This window comes from Gavialis gangeticus, unplaced genomic scaffold, assembly GCF_001723915.1.
Source record: "Gavialis gangeticus isolate Ggan-Ray unplaced genomic scaffold, GavGan_comp1, whole genome shotgun sequence".
Lineage (NCBI taxonomy): Eukaryota > Metazoa > Chordata > Crocodylia > Gavialidae > Gavialis > Gavialis gangeticus.
The window spans coordinates 67879967-67898013 of NW_017728992.1; the positions used below are offsets into that span (position 1 = coordinate 67879967).

Consider the following 18047-nt stretch of genomic DNA (forward strand, 5'->3'; position numbering starts at 1 on the left):
GTCCCTGCCCATCATTCTTGATGGGTAATTTGCTAGTAGATATATAAAAAGGAAAGATTAATGCATAAAAAAGTTACACCGAGGACCTGCAAACCGAGGTGGACTGTATAAATAGGAAAGCAATACAGGCAGGCCTCGACTTACAACATTTTGAGTTACGTTTTGCACTTACAACCTTTATAAATTAACACCGTTTCAACTTTATGACATCAGTTTCAACTTTACCACGCTTGATCCGATGTGACGCCATACCAGAGAACAAGTTTGCTACATCACTCATCTCCCTGGAGATCTGTCCAAACTTCCTTGGACACTTTCTTTAAGAAAGCAGACAAGACTCCACAAAAACCTGCAGCCAAGACCCCTGAAAAGACTCCAGCTAAGCACCTTTCAAAAAGTCTAACCAAGAGCCTTTCAAAAAGTCCAGCAAAGTCACCTCAAAGAAGACCTTCCAAATCAATATGGATTACTATTTACAATATAAATACATTAATATAGCTATATTACTCATCTATAATTGATCAAGTACAAAATTCTGGGGTATTTTTAGTGAAAACAGGGTATCAGGCATTGGTTCAGGAACCAATCCCCTATTTAAAACATTGTTTCTTATGAGAAAATTGGTGCCGAGTTACAACGTTGACTTAAGAAACGGTTTTCAGGAAGCAATTGTGTTGTAAGTCTGAGGACTGCCTGTATCTACAAATGCTTTTATTAATATCCTTACTTGCTTTTACTTTACCAGGACACACACATTCTTACTTGCCATTACTTTACTACAGATGCACAAGTACAAGCCCTTCTGCAGCGGTTCCCAAATTGTGGGTTGCGACCCCAAATAAATTTGCAACATCAGCAGATGGGGTCGTGGGGGTGGGGGGCTATGGGTTGAGACAGGGCCATGCTGAGGAAATGGGGTCATGCTCATGAAATTGGGCCATAAAATGGGGCCATGCTGAGGAAAAAAGTTTGGGAAGCACTAGCCTATTGGCTTTCAAAGGAGTTTGCCTGCTTCTAAAGCCAGAGTTTGGCCTTCAATCTGTTTTTCTAAAAATTTCCCAGACTTAAGCCATCTCATGTTAGCAGATATCCTTACACAAATCTTCCACCATTAACATAGTACTCAGATTTTCTAATTCAAAATTAACTGGAAAAAACTACTGTTTAGCCAGAAAGTAAACAAATCTCAGCACTAAACACTGAAAATTGCACATAGAAATAAATGGGTGCTCCTAAGCCAGAGACTGGATTTCCACAAACAAATCTTCATGTTCAGCACAACAAAAATATGCCCTTGATTCTACCACTGTATTATTTTAACTGCTGTTTGTGGGTGAGAACAAATATATATGTTAGCTAGTATCACTGTACTATAGATAGATAAAATCTCTTTTGTTAAAGTAATTCTTACAAGAGCAGGACATGAACTATGCAAGTAGGGTATGAGGGCAGAATGGCTGCTTTACATTTTGACAGTGATTAACCCATCATCTGTAATGAATATGCTAAAATCAGAACTCTGATTACAGAAGTGACAACGGAGCACTGTTTCAGAGGCTCAGTGATTGAGTATTGCAGGTCAGAACAAGCACACTGTTATAAACAACGTAGGACAGTTTGTACAGAACTGCCAATTGTATGCCTGGTTCTAGCTATAATTTTTTTAAAATGGAACCATATGTAATAAAAGAACAGACTTAGATTTTGAAGTCTTCCATTTTTTTTTTAGATGCATCCTCGTTCATCATTTCAATATGAAGTTCACCATCACCAATTTGTTTTTGGTAGGATCTCTGTACCATGGTATGTCAGCTACAGCTACTGTAGGACTCTGGCAAATCAAATTTGATGTTGGCATCAGACATCCTGAAGTTCTATTTAGACAGCAAGCTTACTGGGTCAGTTAGTGGCATCTTGAAGCACATATTGCTGTGCATGGGCTGCTTCCTGACCTGGAAGCACCGTGGCCATATTTTTATGGCACAGGGCTAACTAGTACAGCTGAGTGACGGTGACAGTGCCACGTGGACACAGCTATGCTGCTTCCAGTGCAGGAGGAGACAACTCATGCAGAGAACCATGGCTTGTCTGAGAGCACCAATGCCATGCATAGTATGTACACATCTAGATATGGTTGACCAGCTTATTTAAAGTTAACCTCCATTAAAAGCATGAACAGCACATTGACTCGAAAGAAATGACAGAATAATGGATATAGTGGACTAGAAACCTTGGCATCACTGGCAATCCCTTGCAGTCAAGGATGCTTGTCTTCCATGACTGTCTTATCTGGGGGCCTGAAGATGGCCGACAAGGCTTATCCAGAACTGACAGACTCGGCTGAAGCTTGGACACATGTTTCCATTCAGGGTGGGTGGCTCTGGGTTCTTGGTTTGGTCTGAGATGCTGTTTCTGCCATTCCCATTTTTCTGTCTCCTGTACTGAGATCCTAGCAGCAGACCCTTCCTCCATTTGGGGTGGTCCTGGGTGACAGTCTTCCATGAGTTGATATCAATGCTGCATTTTGTCAAGTTGGCCTCGGGGATATCCCTGAAGCATTTTCTCTGTTCTCCTCTTAAGTGTACGCTTCGACTGAGCTGGGAGAATAAAGCTTGCTTTGGGAGTCTGGAGATAGTTCAAGAGGGTTCTCTCAATGATCTTTCCTGTGTTTGACAGCGACAATTCCTCTGTAATTTCCACAGTTGGACTCATCTCCTTTCTTAAAGATTGTTATGATCATGGCATCCCCAAGGTCAACTGGGATTTCCTAGATGTGGTTATCCAGTCAGAAAAAAGGTAGCCAGACTACGTTTAAGGCACCTTTTCTAGCCTCCTTCCCATGTGGATTGAGCAGAGCAATCCTAAAGAGGGCTGCTCAGTCACACTTACAGCTGCCGAATTTCACTTGTGGTTCCAAGTGCAAGATGACTTCCTTGCAACTCCTGCCTTCATGCCAATTTATGATTAGGAGCTTCCAGATCTCACAATCCTCCTCCTGTCATCACTAGCTGGTTGCCAAAGGACTTGAAGAATGTGCTGGAAAAGCCATTCCTTGGTATAAAGACTATATGAAAGCCACCATGTACTTTTTCATATCAAAACTGTTCAAACATTAATAAAAATAGTGGTTTCATAGATTTTTTTTCATTAAACTAGCAGTATGGCTCCACAAAGTGACTCACTTTCTGACTACATGGTGACAGTAGTTTCTCCAAAGCAGCAGGGGTCTCTAATCCTACAACTCTTTATAACTTGTACCTAATGCAGAGTGCAAAAAATCTTGATAATGCTGACAGTAGTTAGAATTCCTGTAGTTTCCAGGAGTTCATACTGAGAAAAATAATAGCTGAATAGATACATTCAGTAAAATATTACTCTCAGCAACAGGCAACTGAAAGAAAAAAAAAAGGAATGCTGTAAGCATACTCAAGGGAACAGAGCTCACCCATGCCTCCTCCCTAAACTGCCTAATTACTAGGCAATTTCATCTTTGGGTGGTATCAATGTTGAAGAGGCCTTTGGTGGTGACAGATTTGACTGTAGACGGGTTCTCAAGTCCTTTTACTGAAAATTATTGTTCTACAGCATTAACATGCACAGGTACCCTACAAGAGGACATATTTATTTTAAAACGCATATAGAATAATTAGAATAGCTTAACATGGTAAGGTTAGGAATAGTCATAAGCAGACAATTCTAGCTTAGATCAATATGCTACTGGAGCAGACATACTTGAAGTAGGCGTTTCAACTGAATGGAATCAATAAGTAAAACAATATCATACTGATAAAAAAAATTGCTGTTATGAGATAAGACATATGGGCTTATCTACAGAGGCTGTGTAACTATACTAGGTGAATATTTTGAAAACTTTTAACTTGCCTCAAGCCAAATCATTAAAATTGATTGCCTACTTAAATGTTGACAGGGTTAGCAGCATTCAATTTACAAACCAGAAGTGGAAACAAATGCTGAAACAAGGTTTCTAAATTCTTTAGTTTTATGCATCCTCATTGAAGAAGCAAACCAAAACATAAGCACATTAAAGTATGAGGGTAGTAGAACTAGATGGTGAAGTAATGCTAATTGTTCAGCATTACATATCAAGGTGGCAGCATAATCAACCCCAAATTGCACAAATAGTGACAAAATGTTTCAGAAGATGTCAGAGCATTCAAATTATTATTTTCTTCTCCATGGGGGAGGCCAACCTTATAGAGTTACATTTATTTTCTTTGGTATATTCAGATTTCATATTAGAAATGAGAATACTGAAAAAAGATCCACTGCCTAAAAGCAATGTGCCATATAATCAGAGCTCCATTAAAGACTAGCTAGGGAAGAATCAAATTGTGCCCAAAGACAAAACCATATATGCACACTGACCTTAGCTGTCAATTACACCTTAAACAGCATATAATCTCACTCAACACACACAAAAACCTCAAACTTCTGTTAGAATTACTCATTTAAAGTGTTGTGAGGAGTTTCAACATAAGTTATATTTTCTTCAAAGAATTTTGAGAATGCTGGAAGACTTACAGAATTACCTGCAAATACTCTGTTGAACTAGTGCCTGCATTATAAGTGAGGTAAGATGGCACAGGATGGCAAATCAAATACGTATAGCTTTAGATGTTTCAGGAGGTTTAGTGTTTAACATGTTGTAAAACAGGAAAATTCAGAGAAAAAGCCTACTATCAGGCACTATTTTGGATTCTGTTCTTACATATTTAAGCAAGTCTCACCAACTCTGGAAAATTAATTTAGATGAATGTGTGGCTGCTCCCTTGCCAGTGCTACCATCCATTAATGACACCTACTGATGAAGCATCACTCACAACAGTAAAAAAATCCTCTCACGGCTTGCATGCTGTGAAAATACCTAGTAGTAACAAAATTAAAGATGAATTATTAGCTCAATGTTATTTTTTCTTATATTTGCTAGCTTTGGTTTGTAAAAATATTCCTTGCCCAGAATAAGGTTGATTGCTAACGAAAAGGCCTTCTAAACTAAAAGTCCGATACGCTTTATATATACAAAAAAAAGTTTTGATCATACAGAACCATATGCAAGATGAACAACTCCCAGTTACATCAAACAAATAATATATGTTTCTATCAGAATGATATCTACAGCCACATGATCAATGCTGACTTTTTAAAAAAAAAAGTATTCGATCTTTTCCTATACCTTTAAACTGAAGTGTAAAATTCATGAATGAATTAGTTCATGAATTAGAAATAGTTCCTATCTCGTATAACATTAAATAAAATAATCTAATCAAAATTAAATACATGATATACCTAAAAGCAACAAGCTTCCTTGACTAGTTTTCCCATTTGAAAATGCTCTTTTTACATTTAAGAACTGCCTTTTACTGGGTTAAGTCATAGGTCCAACTTGCCCAGGATCCTGTGTCACATAGTAGCAGAGTAGATGCTGAAAGGAAGAGCAAACTGGGTATGACTAGGGTTTTTTCCACTATTCTTTTCTTACTTACAGCCTCCAACATTCTTTCCAATGAGCTCCTATGGCTGGACGCACTAGGGCTGTGCAAAGCTTCAGTCCCTGATTTGATTCGGCAGTTCGGCCTGATTCGGTGGCCAAATCTCCGAATCCGAATCAAATCAGAGGACTTTTTCATCTGTCCAGGTTTAAATGTTTCTTCTACATACCTCTAGGTGGCAGGTGGCTCACGAATGCTGTGATGCTAGGGTCCATGGAGTGTCCCACAGAAGCACAGGAGGCTCCCCAGCACGCTCAGCAACAGACCTGGAAGTGCTTCTGGTCCACTTCCAGGTCCGTGGGGGAGTGCACGGGGGGGGCCTCCCCTCAACCCCCTGGCTCAGTGACTAGTGCCTCCTGGGTCTCGGGGGGCACCCAGGGTCCCCCCACAGCCCATCACTGAGCTGGGGGTGGGAGGGCACCCCCACACGCTCCCCGGTGGACCTGGAAGTGGACTGGAAGTGCTTCTGATCCACTTCCAGGTTTGCTGCTGAGCACTCCTGTGGGACGCTCCATCCACCCCAGCATCGCAATGATTACGAGCTGTGCTTGTACCTCGAGGTATGTAGAACATTTTTTTAAAGCTGTGTCTATGTCTGAATCAGCATTGAATCTTGAGATTCTGATTTGGCCGAATCGAATCAGGGACAGTGATCTGAACTAACTAATTGAATCACTGTCCCTGATTTGGGCAGAATCCGAATCAAATAGGGCCTAGGAAGCACCAATCAGCCGACTGGCCCTCTGAGCCCTGGGTCCCTGGCTTGCTACTTGCCAGTGCAGAGGGAGCCTGATCATGTTCCCAGGTTTCCCCTGCTCTGGCAACAGGGTCCAATTAGGATCTGATCCCAGTCACGCCTCTTGCTGTGCACATGTGGGATGGCAGGAGGTACAACTATTGTGACTGCAGATAAGATCCTTTTGCACCTTTAAATAAACATCTGCCAAGGGCCAGATGTTTTCCCAATTTCACTCTTCAGCTTCTACACCATTCAAACAACAGGAAGCAGATAAGATCCATGTTATGAGACACATGAGGAAAGAATGCTTTCTGCCTCTTTCTTTCTACATTTCCAGATAAATTATGTAATGAAGAGAACAAGAGGGCAGGTGACCATGGGGACTGGAAGAAGTACTGGAAAAAGACAGCCAGTAATTTATGGCATACTGCATATTAAAAAGTATGCAGACTTTCTTGTAACAAACATTTGGATTCAAAGTGGATTTAATACACAGAACAATGGTTAAAACTGAACTCAAGACAACTATCATTTTGCACGAGATGCACATCCATCTGACCCAATTAGTATTTTAAGCTAACCAAGAAGTAATAGCATTCATTAAACTATGCGGGGAAAAGTGCTGATCATTAATTCATAGCATGGCTTATCTACATTTACTAATTTAGAGTAGAAAACATTAGCCAGAGAACTTATTTGTATCTATAATGTTTAGCAGGATGAAAGAAGGAAGCAGTGATAAAACAGAATGATGCATCTACATTCTGCTTACATAAACCTTTGTATGAGGAGTGTGTACCTTCTAAAAGAATAAAATCTAACACTGATTCCCTCAAACAAGTGATCATGGCATAAAGGATGTTATGTATGCGGCTGCCACGCAGTTGACCCAGGACATAAGTGCATCACAAAAAAGTCCTGTTTTGCTGATCATATCAACTGGATCAATTGGTGTTGTCCACTGACTTCAGTGAAAAGATGGAGGAGCTTGGGGACTGACTAAGAGCAGATTCTTGCTCTTCTGTAGACAGTTTGTGTATGAGAGGAACATAAATAGGTACTTTTTTTTTTGCTTTGAGAGGCAGAGATAATATGGTTGAGGAAGGGGAATCCTATAGATGGGAAGCAGCAGCAAAAAGGTTCGAAGTACTGACAAATGAAAGAAGATGAAATGATTATACAAAGGACAGGGCTGCTTACATACAGCTGTTTCAGGCTGTGGTTACTGCAAAGAAAGTTCCCCTGACTTTTTGCACTCCATACAAAAGCCTTGCCAGCCCAGCTGCTACTGAAAAAACAAGAAAAAAAAACTAAAGAAGATTGGGCTCCCTGCAAGCAGAGGAAGAAAATGGGCATGAAAAATCTTGGTTTTGCCTGCCTCAGAGTCCAGCATACATACTGATGTCCGTTTAGCAAGTAAGTAAGGTTGTAAGAAATGATATTAAAAAACAAGGAACTGTTTTTAGAAAAACAGAAATTGGCTGAAAGGATTTAAATATCTAACTGGGGCTGGAAACTACCTTTTTGTTCTCCTCTGCATTTCTGTATAGATGGTGAAGTAAAACATCAGAGGTAAACCTGAAATCAAGATTTGATTCTGGTGCCACTAAAGAGGATAATCTTGTAAGTACAGCTTCCTAAAAATAGTTAAGTGGCTTTAAAATACTAGTCTATATGGAAGATGTGATAAAACTGGTATCTGAATGAACAAGGGTACTGAACGTCTTGTCAAGTATTATTCATTGGTAATTTTGCTAATGTTCACTTGTTTAAAGTAACAGACCTGAATAGAACAACTAAAATCAAAAAAGGTCTAACTGCAAGAAAATGTCATGGTTTTAGGTGAAGTTGAGCAGAGAAGCTGAGTTTAGTGCACTTGTTCTGAAGGAGGACTGTCCTGACAAGATGATCAGTGGATAACTTCTGGAAAAAGGATAATCATACTTCTTCCTGTAATGAGAAAGCCCTGAAAGACCCTTAATTATGAAAGTACAAAGAGGGTGCTCTTATGGATTATAAGAAACTCCTTTTCAGCTTTTTTTTTTTTTTTTAGCTACTCATTCTCTAATTTTTAGATGGGGATACATTTAATAAACATTGCCCCACTTCTGGTTAGAATAATCTGTAATGGTAAGGGTTGGCAACATACTGCCCAGGGGCAGGATCCAACCCGAGGAGCTGGATTTGTCCCAGGGAGCCAGAAGGTTTTGCCTCTGCTGAAGCTGGGCAGCAAAGAGCGGCGCTGGGAACACACAGCTGGCAGCTGCGCCTGCATTGCCACTGCTTCTCTCTGTCCCTGACTCCCCAGCTGTAGCACAGGCACAGCTTCTAACTGGTGGGGAAATGACCCAGGGCTGGGCGGCTTCTGGGTGTGCCTGCACTGCAGCCAGGCAGGGAGCACAGGCAGAAACAGATATAGTGCGGATGCAGTTTCCAGCTGTCAAACTCTGGTGTAGCTCCCTACTGCCTGAAAGTGGGGCAGTGGGGAGAGGCAGCAGCAGCAGCAGCAGAATGGGTGCAGTTCCCATCTGATTAATCCCAGTGCAATTGAAAGCTGCACTTGCACACTAGCTGAGGAAAACGAGGGGCTTGGGAAAGCTTGTAGCGATGCAGGAATAGGTCCCAGCTACTTGGCACCAGCACCCGCACAGGCAAACTCCCCTCCCCTTCCCAGCTGCTGATACACCAAGGCCACCCAACTTCTGCTGGACTGAAGCCAGGTTGTTCTGGTCCACGGTTTGAAAATGTGTAAGAAACATGTTCTCTATTGGCTCCAGTGAAAATAAATATTTGGAGATCAGACCCTCAACTATTTAGAGATTTAAAAAAAAAAAATTGACAGGTGAATTTAAGCTTAAAAACCTGATAGAAACTAAACTTGGGTTCACTCAATCTCTCTGCTTCCACATGCCAGCTAGACATCGGTGCTTTCCTGCTGATTTCTGTCACTCAAGCACTGGGTGAATGAAAAAAAAAACCAAAAAAAAAAAACCAAACACTGTTAGGCTGGAACTTTAGTAGGCAATTTTTCTCTCACCAAGGGTTCACTTGGTAACCCACACTTGTCCCAATTTCAAGTGATGGCAAATCCTGGCAGCAGCATCATGCTTGGACTCTCGTATCTTGCTCATTTTGAGATACTTCAACACGTCAGGGTAAGAACAAACCACCATGAGAAGTGGTATAAAGACTACTATGAAGTGGGCATGACCCTAACTTGTGTCAGTCATACAGCCCATCAGCTGGTGCCCTGATCTTCACTGCTTGGGAGGTATTCTGTACCAAAACGAAGCTGGGAAGGTTAAAATAACCAACTGCTATACATAACACCTTTTCTATCTTTTAAGTGTGCTTGCAAAATCAGATTGTGAGATTAAATGTTACCTGCCTATGGATGTGCTTAGAAATGAAAAAGGGGAACAAAATACCACACAATCCCACACACTCACTGGAAAAAGATACACACATTTTTAAAAATTGTTCAGACTATGTAAACATGCATACTGAGCAGTGGTTTTTGGCTTCTGGCCACTGTCAAGGAAGTATACGTTCTCTATTCAGACATCACTATGGAAACATCTTCCCCACCCCCCTACTCCCCCGTCTTGCATTTCTTTAACAAAGAACAAATAAATATCCTACACTTGCTTTCTTGGGCTTATGTGGCTTATTTCGTTTTGAAATATTTTGAACATATTACCTTCTGCAGATGTCAAATGGTTGGGGGAATGGTTATTTACACTGATTAGGGACTTGAGAGCTTATTAGAATTTGTATTTTCATTAAATCAAATAACAACAAAACCTAATCTAAGTGACACACGTGACTGAAATGATTAGAAGAAAGTGCTTCTAGAGCTAAACTATACTAAATGACTACATTCCTACCTCACCACACACCAGCCCACTGTCACTAGGTAATTAAGACAAATGAATACCAGTTGAAAAATAGTTAACCTATTCAGCTTTCACAGCTTCACATGCAGCTCCTTAGCATAGAAATGAAAGGAGAGATGAAGTTCAAAATATTTTAAAAAGCTTAAAAATCACTATGCAATGCAGCAGAAGCATTAATCTTGTTAAATATTAAAATACTACAAATAAATAATGACAAAAACCAGCAGGAAATGCTGAGTTATTAATCTGTTCAGAGAGAGTTCATTTAAAAGTTAAAATTAATTAATATTTAAGCAATGCACAATAATGAAAAAATCATTACTTATTTTGAAAAAATTGGCCAAAACAATGCTTTTTAAATAAATGTTTAATAGTCTAACTGGGTGCTAGCAGACAGATTTTGGTAAAAACTGAACTAGTCACAGAATCTAAAGTGTGAACATCAATATGCAAAACCAGACAAGTTATTTCCAACTTGATGACAAGGTTACCATTATCAAACACAGAATACACATTTAACTAAACTTGCACATTTTTGGTCTACATTAAAAACTGGTGTTCTTCCAATCCCAGCCCATTGTATTGTCCACTTGCATGTTATTTCACAAAACGTAATAATTTGCAAAGGATTTCAGTCAATGTGAATTAGCAAGACTATATTTTAAATGGAAAACAATCCTTTTAAACTTGTATATAATGTATTTGCATAAGTACAAGCTATTTGAAACTTCTGGATAAACTATTGAACATTAGATAGATTAAAACATGGATAGACTATGCCAAAGATCTCAAAAAGGGAAATGTTGCATTACTTCAGTCCTCAGTAAATTGTACATCCTTTCCTCCATGTATTTTCAGATCCCAATAAGGGGCTGGGCATTTGAATCACTTTTAATAATTTTTAAAATGTTTTTCTCCAGAGAACAGTACTAAAAAAATCAAGATTACCCATGTGGGTTGTCACATAACACCAGTTAAAGCAGCAGTTCAGGCACAACTTCACACTACAGAATTCCAAGATGCAATTTTTAACTATAAAGTTGTATAAGATAACAAGACTATATGAATGAAACAAGTCAGAAGCCACCTATGGCAACTTCTTTCATAAGATAAGGTTTGAACAGAAACATACTTGAAATAATTTACTCATAAAATCTGCAATGTAATACAAAGTTGCTAAAAGGAAGAACAGCTCCAAGTGTATATGATTAAGAAACAGGGGTGTGTCAATAGCTGAGATGAGCTGGGAGGCTGCTCTGATGGACTGGAATTACAGCACATTGGAACAGACTCCATTAATCTAGTTTGTTGGAGCGTGGTAATTATCGTGCTCCAGCCAGCCTCCATATCTCATGCATTAGCACCCTTGCTCTTCAAAATAGCAGCGGGGGCACTTTTAACTAAAGCTCATCAAATGAGCTTTGTTAAAGCGCCCCTACTGCCATTCTGAAGTGTGGGGACACTAATACACGAGATGCCGAGGGCGCTTCAATTAAAGCGGTTCTCAGAGCTGCTTTAATTACAGTGTCCTCTGCCCCCTCCCGCACCCGCAGAGCATGCCCTAGGTTCTTAGCAAGATATAAAACTAGTTCAAAGGAGGCCAACCTTTTTGGCAGGCATGTCAAGTTAGACATGGACTGTCCCAGTGTGCCACTCCCATTCCCTTCCCCTGCCTTATTGGCTGCTCTGTTTTCTGCTCCCTACCCCATCTGCTGCTGCATCCCCTCCCCAGTCAGCTAGGTTGCCTGTGCCATTTGTGGCACTCAGGCTGCAGGCTAGCCACTCGTGCACTAGACAATCCAGAAAGAAAAAAATTCTAAGAAGCATTCTTTGAATTGTCATGGATTCCCTCAGCATTCTGTCAATAAAATTTTAAATAAAACAACTGACTTTTTATAGTAGTAATGGATGATGTACATCGTATTTGTATTCTGGCAGTCTCTCTGCAGCACCAATTGACTAATGTTTTTCCAAAAGAAATACTGACAGCTGATGCTACTGCATAAGGATGTAAACAAACCAACAATACCATCCCAATTTAAGATTCATTAACAAAAAAGAAGAACAGATGGTTCCTGGAACTGGCAATACGACAAGGTAGACTTTCAGAGCTTAAGGTCAGGAGATGATTCCAACCAAGCTTGTAATAATCTGAAGTTACTATTTGCAGGCTGCTTACTGGCTTATGTGAAGCAAATTGGTGGCCTTAGATTGATTTTGAGTGAGGTAGTATTCACGTGACAAACTACCATCATAGCTGCTACTTATGTTGATCAATAGACAGGCAAGGAGTACCTGGACAGATTATCCTTTTGCTACCTGAAATAGCCCCAAAGAACAATAAAGAATCATGAGATATCCTGCATCACTGTAGCTTAATATGCAGCAGTACTTTCAATTATGAGCCACAGATGTGACTAGTAGACTTGCTGCCCATTAAAGGCATTCTTCATGCCTAATTGTTTTGTATTTGCATTTTGCACTTGTGTATGAGCTAGAAAGATTATTTTGATCAAAATAAAATGGTACCACTGATTCCTGGGGAAAAAAAGTTGAGAGGAACTGAAAGATCCCTCCATGGCAAGAATCAGTGACCTGTTAAACAGAAGGTCAGATTAAATCATCATAGTGGTCTTGCAGTTGTAAAATTACTATTACTTGTTTTGCATGATCATAATTCTCTCTGTATCAGAATCCAGCATCTACTCTCAAGAGGTGTATTTTGCATTTACTTGGAGGGCATTAAAATTCAATTTCATCTTAATCGCTTCTGTGACCAGATTCCACGTATCTGGTCAATTAATAAAGCATTCAGTTCACTCTTGAAGCCAAAGGTCCCACTATTTTAATCAAAAAAACCACTGGAGGGCTCAATTACACAGAGTAGGGTCTTTAGTTATCTTGTCATCATGGAGGGCTTTGAAAATGAGTCAAACACGTTGTTTTGGTCCTTATTTAATGATGAGCCAGGTAAGCTCTTGTTTTCAGCAGTTTATAACCCTGAAAGACAGGCTGTTGGTTCAGCAATTATAAACATTTTTCTTCAAGGGATAAATATTTTTTGGAAATTAGTATCTTCTCTTTCCCAGAACACTAATGTTATAATGTTTTGAATCGTTATGTTTACAGATCTCTTACATTTTTTTTAATAGTATTCATCTTCTGTTACTGCCAGAGACCTTTCAGAAGCAACAAATAAAATCTAAAAGTAATTTAAAAAAAATGGAAAAAACAAACGAACAATCTAAAGAACTGCACAGAAAAAAAAATGTGTTTCAAACCGTGATAATCATTTTTAGCCAATTACTCTCATTTCAATGCCATGATTGCTGTGTTAGGTAAGCAAAGGCATTGAAGGGGAAATTGCAAAAAATCTTATTTACTTGTAAAACCATCTAGACCACTAGATCTTATTTTATTATTTCAGAACTAAACAAACAAAATCCACAAAAGAAAAAACTTTAGTTTCAAACTTTCAATTAGTCTGTAACTTGCAACTTCATAATTTAACATGGCAGAGTTAATTATAGGCACTTCTGTCATCTCAGGGCACTTGAAAACCTTCAGACATTAAGCCAGTGAGTCTGAATCATTATAGAAAATTATACAGCAATTTCCCTTATATTATCCTATCAGTGTAATCAACTTAAATTGTTCATAATAACCACTACAATACCTTTACAGCAGTCCTCACAAAATCATAGTTCCAAATTCAACCCTAAATTCAATTTGATTTGGAGAAAAGAACTGTACATAAAAAAAGAAAAATCAAATCACTCTGAACCCAGAAAATCCATTATGAATACTATGGGCTTGAAGAACTAAGTAATACAAGAAGAAATAAGTGGCCACTTTGGATAGGTAAGTGCCAACGTTTCCTTAAAATGCTTCTGATCATACATCAAATCACATTATTTTTAAGAGCATAACCAGCTCATTGTGATTTGACGTACGATCACAGTCATTTAAAGGAAACGTTGGCACCTTCCTATCCAAAGTGACCTTTTATTTCTTCCTTCTCATCTGACCTAATTTTTAAGTTGCCTTCTTAAACAATCTGCTGAAGGATAAAACAACCAACCAACCAGCCAACCCACCCTTTTCTTCACTTTCATGTTCCTGCAGATCCATTCTCATCTGATCTGCCATCTCTCCTTCACTACCAGGATGCCAATTTCCCGCTTGGCATTTTCCATGTTCACTTGCTAAATGCTTGTTTGAGTACCTTCATACTCTCTCATTGTGCTTTTCACACATGTAAACACAGAAATAACTTGTATATTACTCTCTTTTAAAACCACCCAATATCAATGTTGTTTTTCTGCGACAATGGCAACAACCCAACTGCTGATAATGCTGAGACCATAGCCTATTGCATTAAACCAACAATGCCTTGCCGCCTCCCTCAAAGCCCCCATGTGTTTGCATCTATTTGGTTGCCTTGTTTTTTTTTTGTTTTTTTTTTAATTAAGAATGTAAAAGCATCTTTGAAACAAGGATGGTCTTTGTTATGTGTCTATACAGTACCTTGACACAATGGGATTTCGGGTCCATGAGGAGGGTTCCTAGGTGATATGGTACTACAAATTAAAAGATACTGAACCCTTGGAAGAACCAGTAAACAAATGAGATGTACTGAAATGATTCATTTTACATATTGGATTGGAAGATAAAACAGACTAGTGACAGACTACTGCCCAAGCGTCATGGAAAATGACATCCATCTCTAGAAAGTCATCATCTGACCCCACGACCAGAATTGAAAATACAAGTCCCAGTTACTATGGCAAAAAAGCTACCTAATGCAATATGATTATGGATCACTTTGTGATACAAACACAAGAATATGAAAAATGTTAAGTCAGAAGTAGTGTTTCTCTCAGCACTTTTCATGAATTATGATCTTTAGATCAAGTCTTGACACCTTAAATTCTAACAAAATCCTTACCTGGAAAATTCAATATGCAACTGTAATGGTAGTTATTTTATTTCCTAATTAATGTAATAACTTAATGAAATGACACTTTGAGGATATCCATTCTACATAGTAATCAGCAAACGCACAAAAATGGAAATTCAAGAAATTAAGCCCAAACTAGAATACATACAGTAACATCTAAACAGAAATTAGATGACAAACTAAATCTAGCACTTAACTAAATGTAGATTAACTGTCGTCAATATTTATAATTCACTGCTCCCTCCAACAAGTCTCTGAAGTAAGTATCTTAAGGCACATTTACAAAGTGTTTTCCCCACCCAACTTCCAAAGACCACCAACTTCCATCCTTAGTTCAAACGAGGTATCAAATTTTAGAATTAATTTTACCCTTAACATTTAAGGAAACAAAATATATGCAACTCTTCCTGAAACATGATACCTTTCCTGCAGCCAAATCTCCTTTAGGTAGGCATTATTTAATGTAAATTATAAAAGGTTGAAAAAGCTAGAGGTCATTCTAAAAGAGCATGTATTAATATAAATAGTAAAAATATCAGTGTTTTACAGGTCTACATAAAACTTCAAGCAAGTTGACAACAGTATTTACACTACTAGCCTGTATCATCTTTCAGATTTCATGCATTTCTTTCATGCATCTTTCAGATTTCATGCATTTGTGTCAAAATTATATCAATACTACAAAACCATAGGAAAGCAGGGCTAGAAGGGACCTTATGAGATAATCTAGTCCAGCCCCCTGCTCAAGGTAGGTTCACCTCTGACTAAACCATTCCAGCCAAGTGTCTGCCTAACATGCTCTTGAAAATGTCTGAGGATGAAGATTCCTCAACTTCTCTAGGTAGCTTTTTCCTATCCCTGACCATCCTCATAGTCAAAAGTTCTTCCTAACTGCCAACCTAAATTTCCTCTGCCGCACTGTTTTATACGTCTACTTGCACAAAGGAGTATTTAGCATGGTTTCATTTAAGTTTGCATAATGGCATGTTGGATAGAAACTTAGCAGACCAAAAATGGTTCCGTTTCATATTAAAGAAGCTTGTCTTTCACTATCACCTAGTTGCATGCAAAATCAGATAACATACACGTCAATTAACAATATTAAATACTGTTACAGATAACTGAGCAACTCAACCATAAAATTAGAATCCTGGCACAATTATGTTAGCTCACCTCTTTGTCCATACTCTCTAAATCCTCTTTACATAGTGTGTACAGTGGCATTGTTTCAGACATACTTGGCTGGCGTTTCCGTTTGGATGGACCAGGCTGCTCTTCCGTCTCACTTGCTGGTAACTCTTCTTCATCAAACAACTGCTGTTGATGTGGTTGAACAACTCTGCAAAATTCCAGGAGGTCTCACATAAGAAAAATTAGTTTCAACTGCAAAATTTCATAAGACTGAATCAAATTCTACTACAAAGGTATGGTTACTGAAAATCTACCATTTCACTTAAGCACAGCCATGCTTTCTTTTCAGCAGGGCAACATGACAGCTTATTACAACCCTTTAACAAGATCTGTCAGGCTGAGTATTTAAGAGTTGACTAAATCATCCTTGTCCTCCTTTGCCACTGTGCTTCATAAGATGATACGACATTTGCATATACAGTCTCTTTATTATTTAATCTTTGAACCCAGTAAATTTTATATTCCCAATCCATGGTCAGCTCTCTCATTTTGGCAGCTAATGCTTGCATCTTTTGTGATCACAGATCATAAGAGGCTTACAATAGTACTGATGAAGCCTGGTTACAAGGACTCATTGATGTTGGGTCTGAATCAGCTCCAAAAGCCACAAAATCTTTTTTTTCCAGCTTATTAATACATTAAAATAAAAAAGCTTTCCTTAATTTTAGTACCTCACTACTTTAAATGAACTTCACTAGTATATGGAAAAGTTACAAAATGAAATGAGAAGGAAATGTTAAGTTACTGGAAAATCAACGGGATAAACACATTGCTATGGATTAGACACCTGTGAAATTATTCACAACAGGAAAAATCCAACATGCCAAAATGGAAGAACTACAGGCACAAACAGGAACAGAAGAGACTACCCAGATCTTTTAAAGCTATGCATTTTTTAGAGTAATGCAAGCTCACCAAGAAGCTGTGGGATCTCCTTGTTCCTATGAGTCAAATGACTAGGTTTTCTGCAAAGAATTAAAAACTGCCACTAAATTAAATACTGGGATGATTCTGAACCAGACTCCTTCTCTGGCACAAAGTTATAGCAACCTAAGAACACCCAACCCAAAGTCCCCCAACTCTGTAACAGCAACTTGGGATCCCAAATATAACCTGGTTATGATATGCTATCTACAGCTATATCCCTTATACCAGCCAAAGCAAAAAAAATCTTTACTATTTGCAAATTTCTGCTTGCCTACTTGTATATAATTAGGCATTTCAAGCTGCTAACAAGTGAAGGAACCAATATCAAGAAACAGTACTAGATAACTAGAAATTTAGATGGATTTAATAAATCTGGCTTTTTGGAGGGACAGAGACAGACAGACAACCGTCTTCCTTGATTACGTTTATGGAAAGGAGACGCTTGTCTTTCCAGACAATAAAAGGAAGTCAGCCCTAACTTCAAATTAGGGCTTTCTCTGGTCTCTTCTGCAGAGATGAAAGTTAAACAATACAATTATGTTAGGCCAGCTAAATATTACAACAATAAACGTGAAATTTGGAAGATCTAGAGTAAAATCAAATTGTTGTTATCTTTCCTTTTTCATATTTGATACATTTGCATATGCCAAGATTCCTAAAGTGGTTTAAGACAGCTTATCTGGTTTATTTACATAGCCTTGAGAGTTTTACTTTTCTATAATGATCTGCCATTAAGGCTTTTTTCACTCAAGTATTTCTCCCTTCTTTGCCAGATGCACACTAAAAAAAACAAACACCCCCCCCCCAAAACCCCCCCCATATAA

At 38.7% G+C, this 18047-nt stretch overlaps 1 protein-coding gene across 3 annotated transcripts in view; it reads right to left on the reverse strand.

The window, feature by feature from the left end:
• CTDP1 (CTD phosphatase subunit 1) overlaps positions 1-18047 on the reverse strand; it is a 209738-nt gene that overhangs the window by 114115 nt on the left and 77576 nt on the right. For 2 of the 3 annotated variants that reach the window (XM_019524040.1, XM_019524046.1), the window contains exon 11: positions 16279-16444. The exons of the other annotated variant lie outside the window; for it this stretch is intronic. In XM_019524040.1, coding sequence (XP_019379585.1) covers positions 16279-16444 — 166 coding nt within the window. The remainder of the gene's footprint in view (positions 1-16278; positions 16445-18047) is intronic. 3 annotated transcript variants of the gene reach the window in all.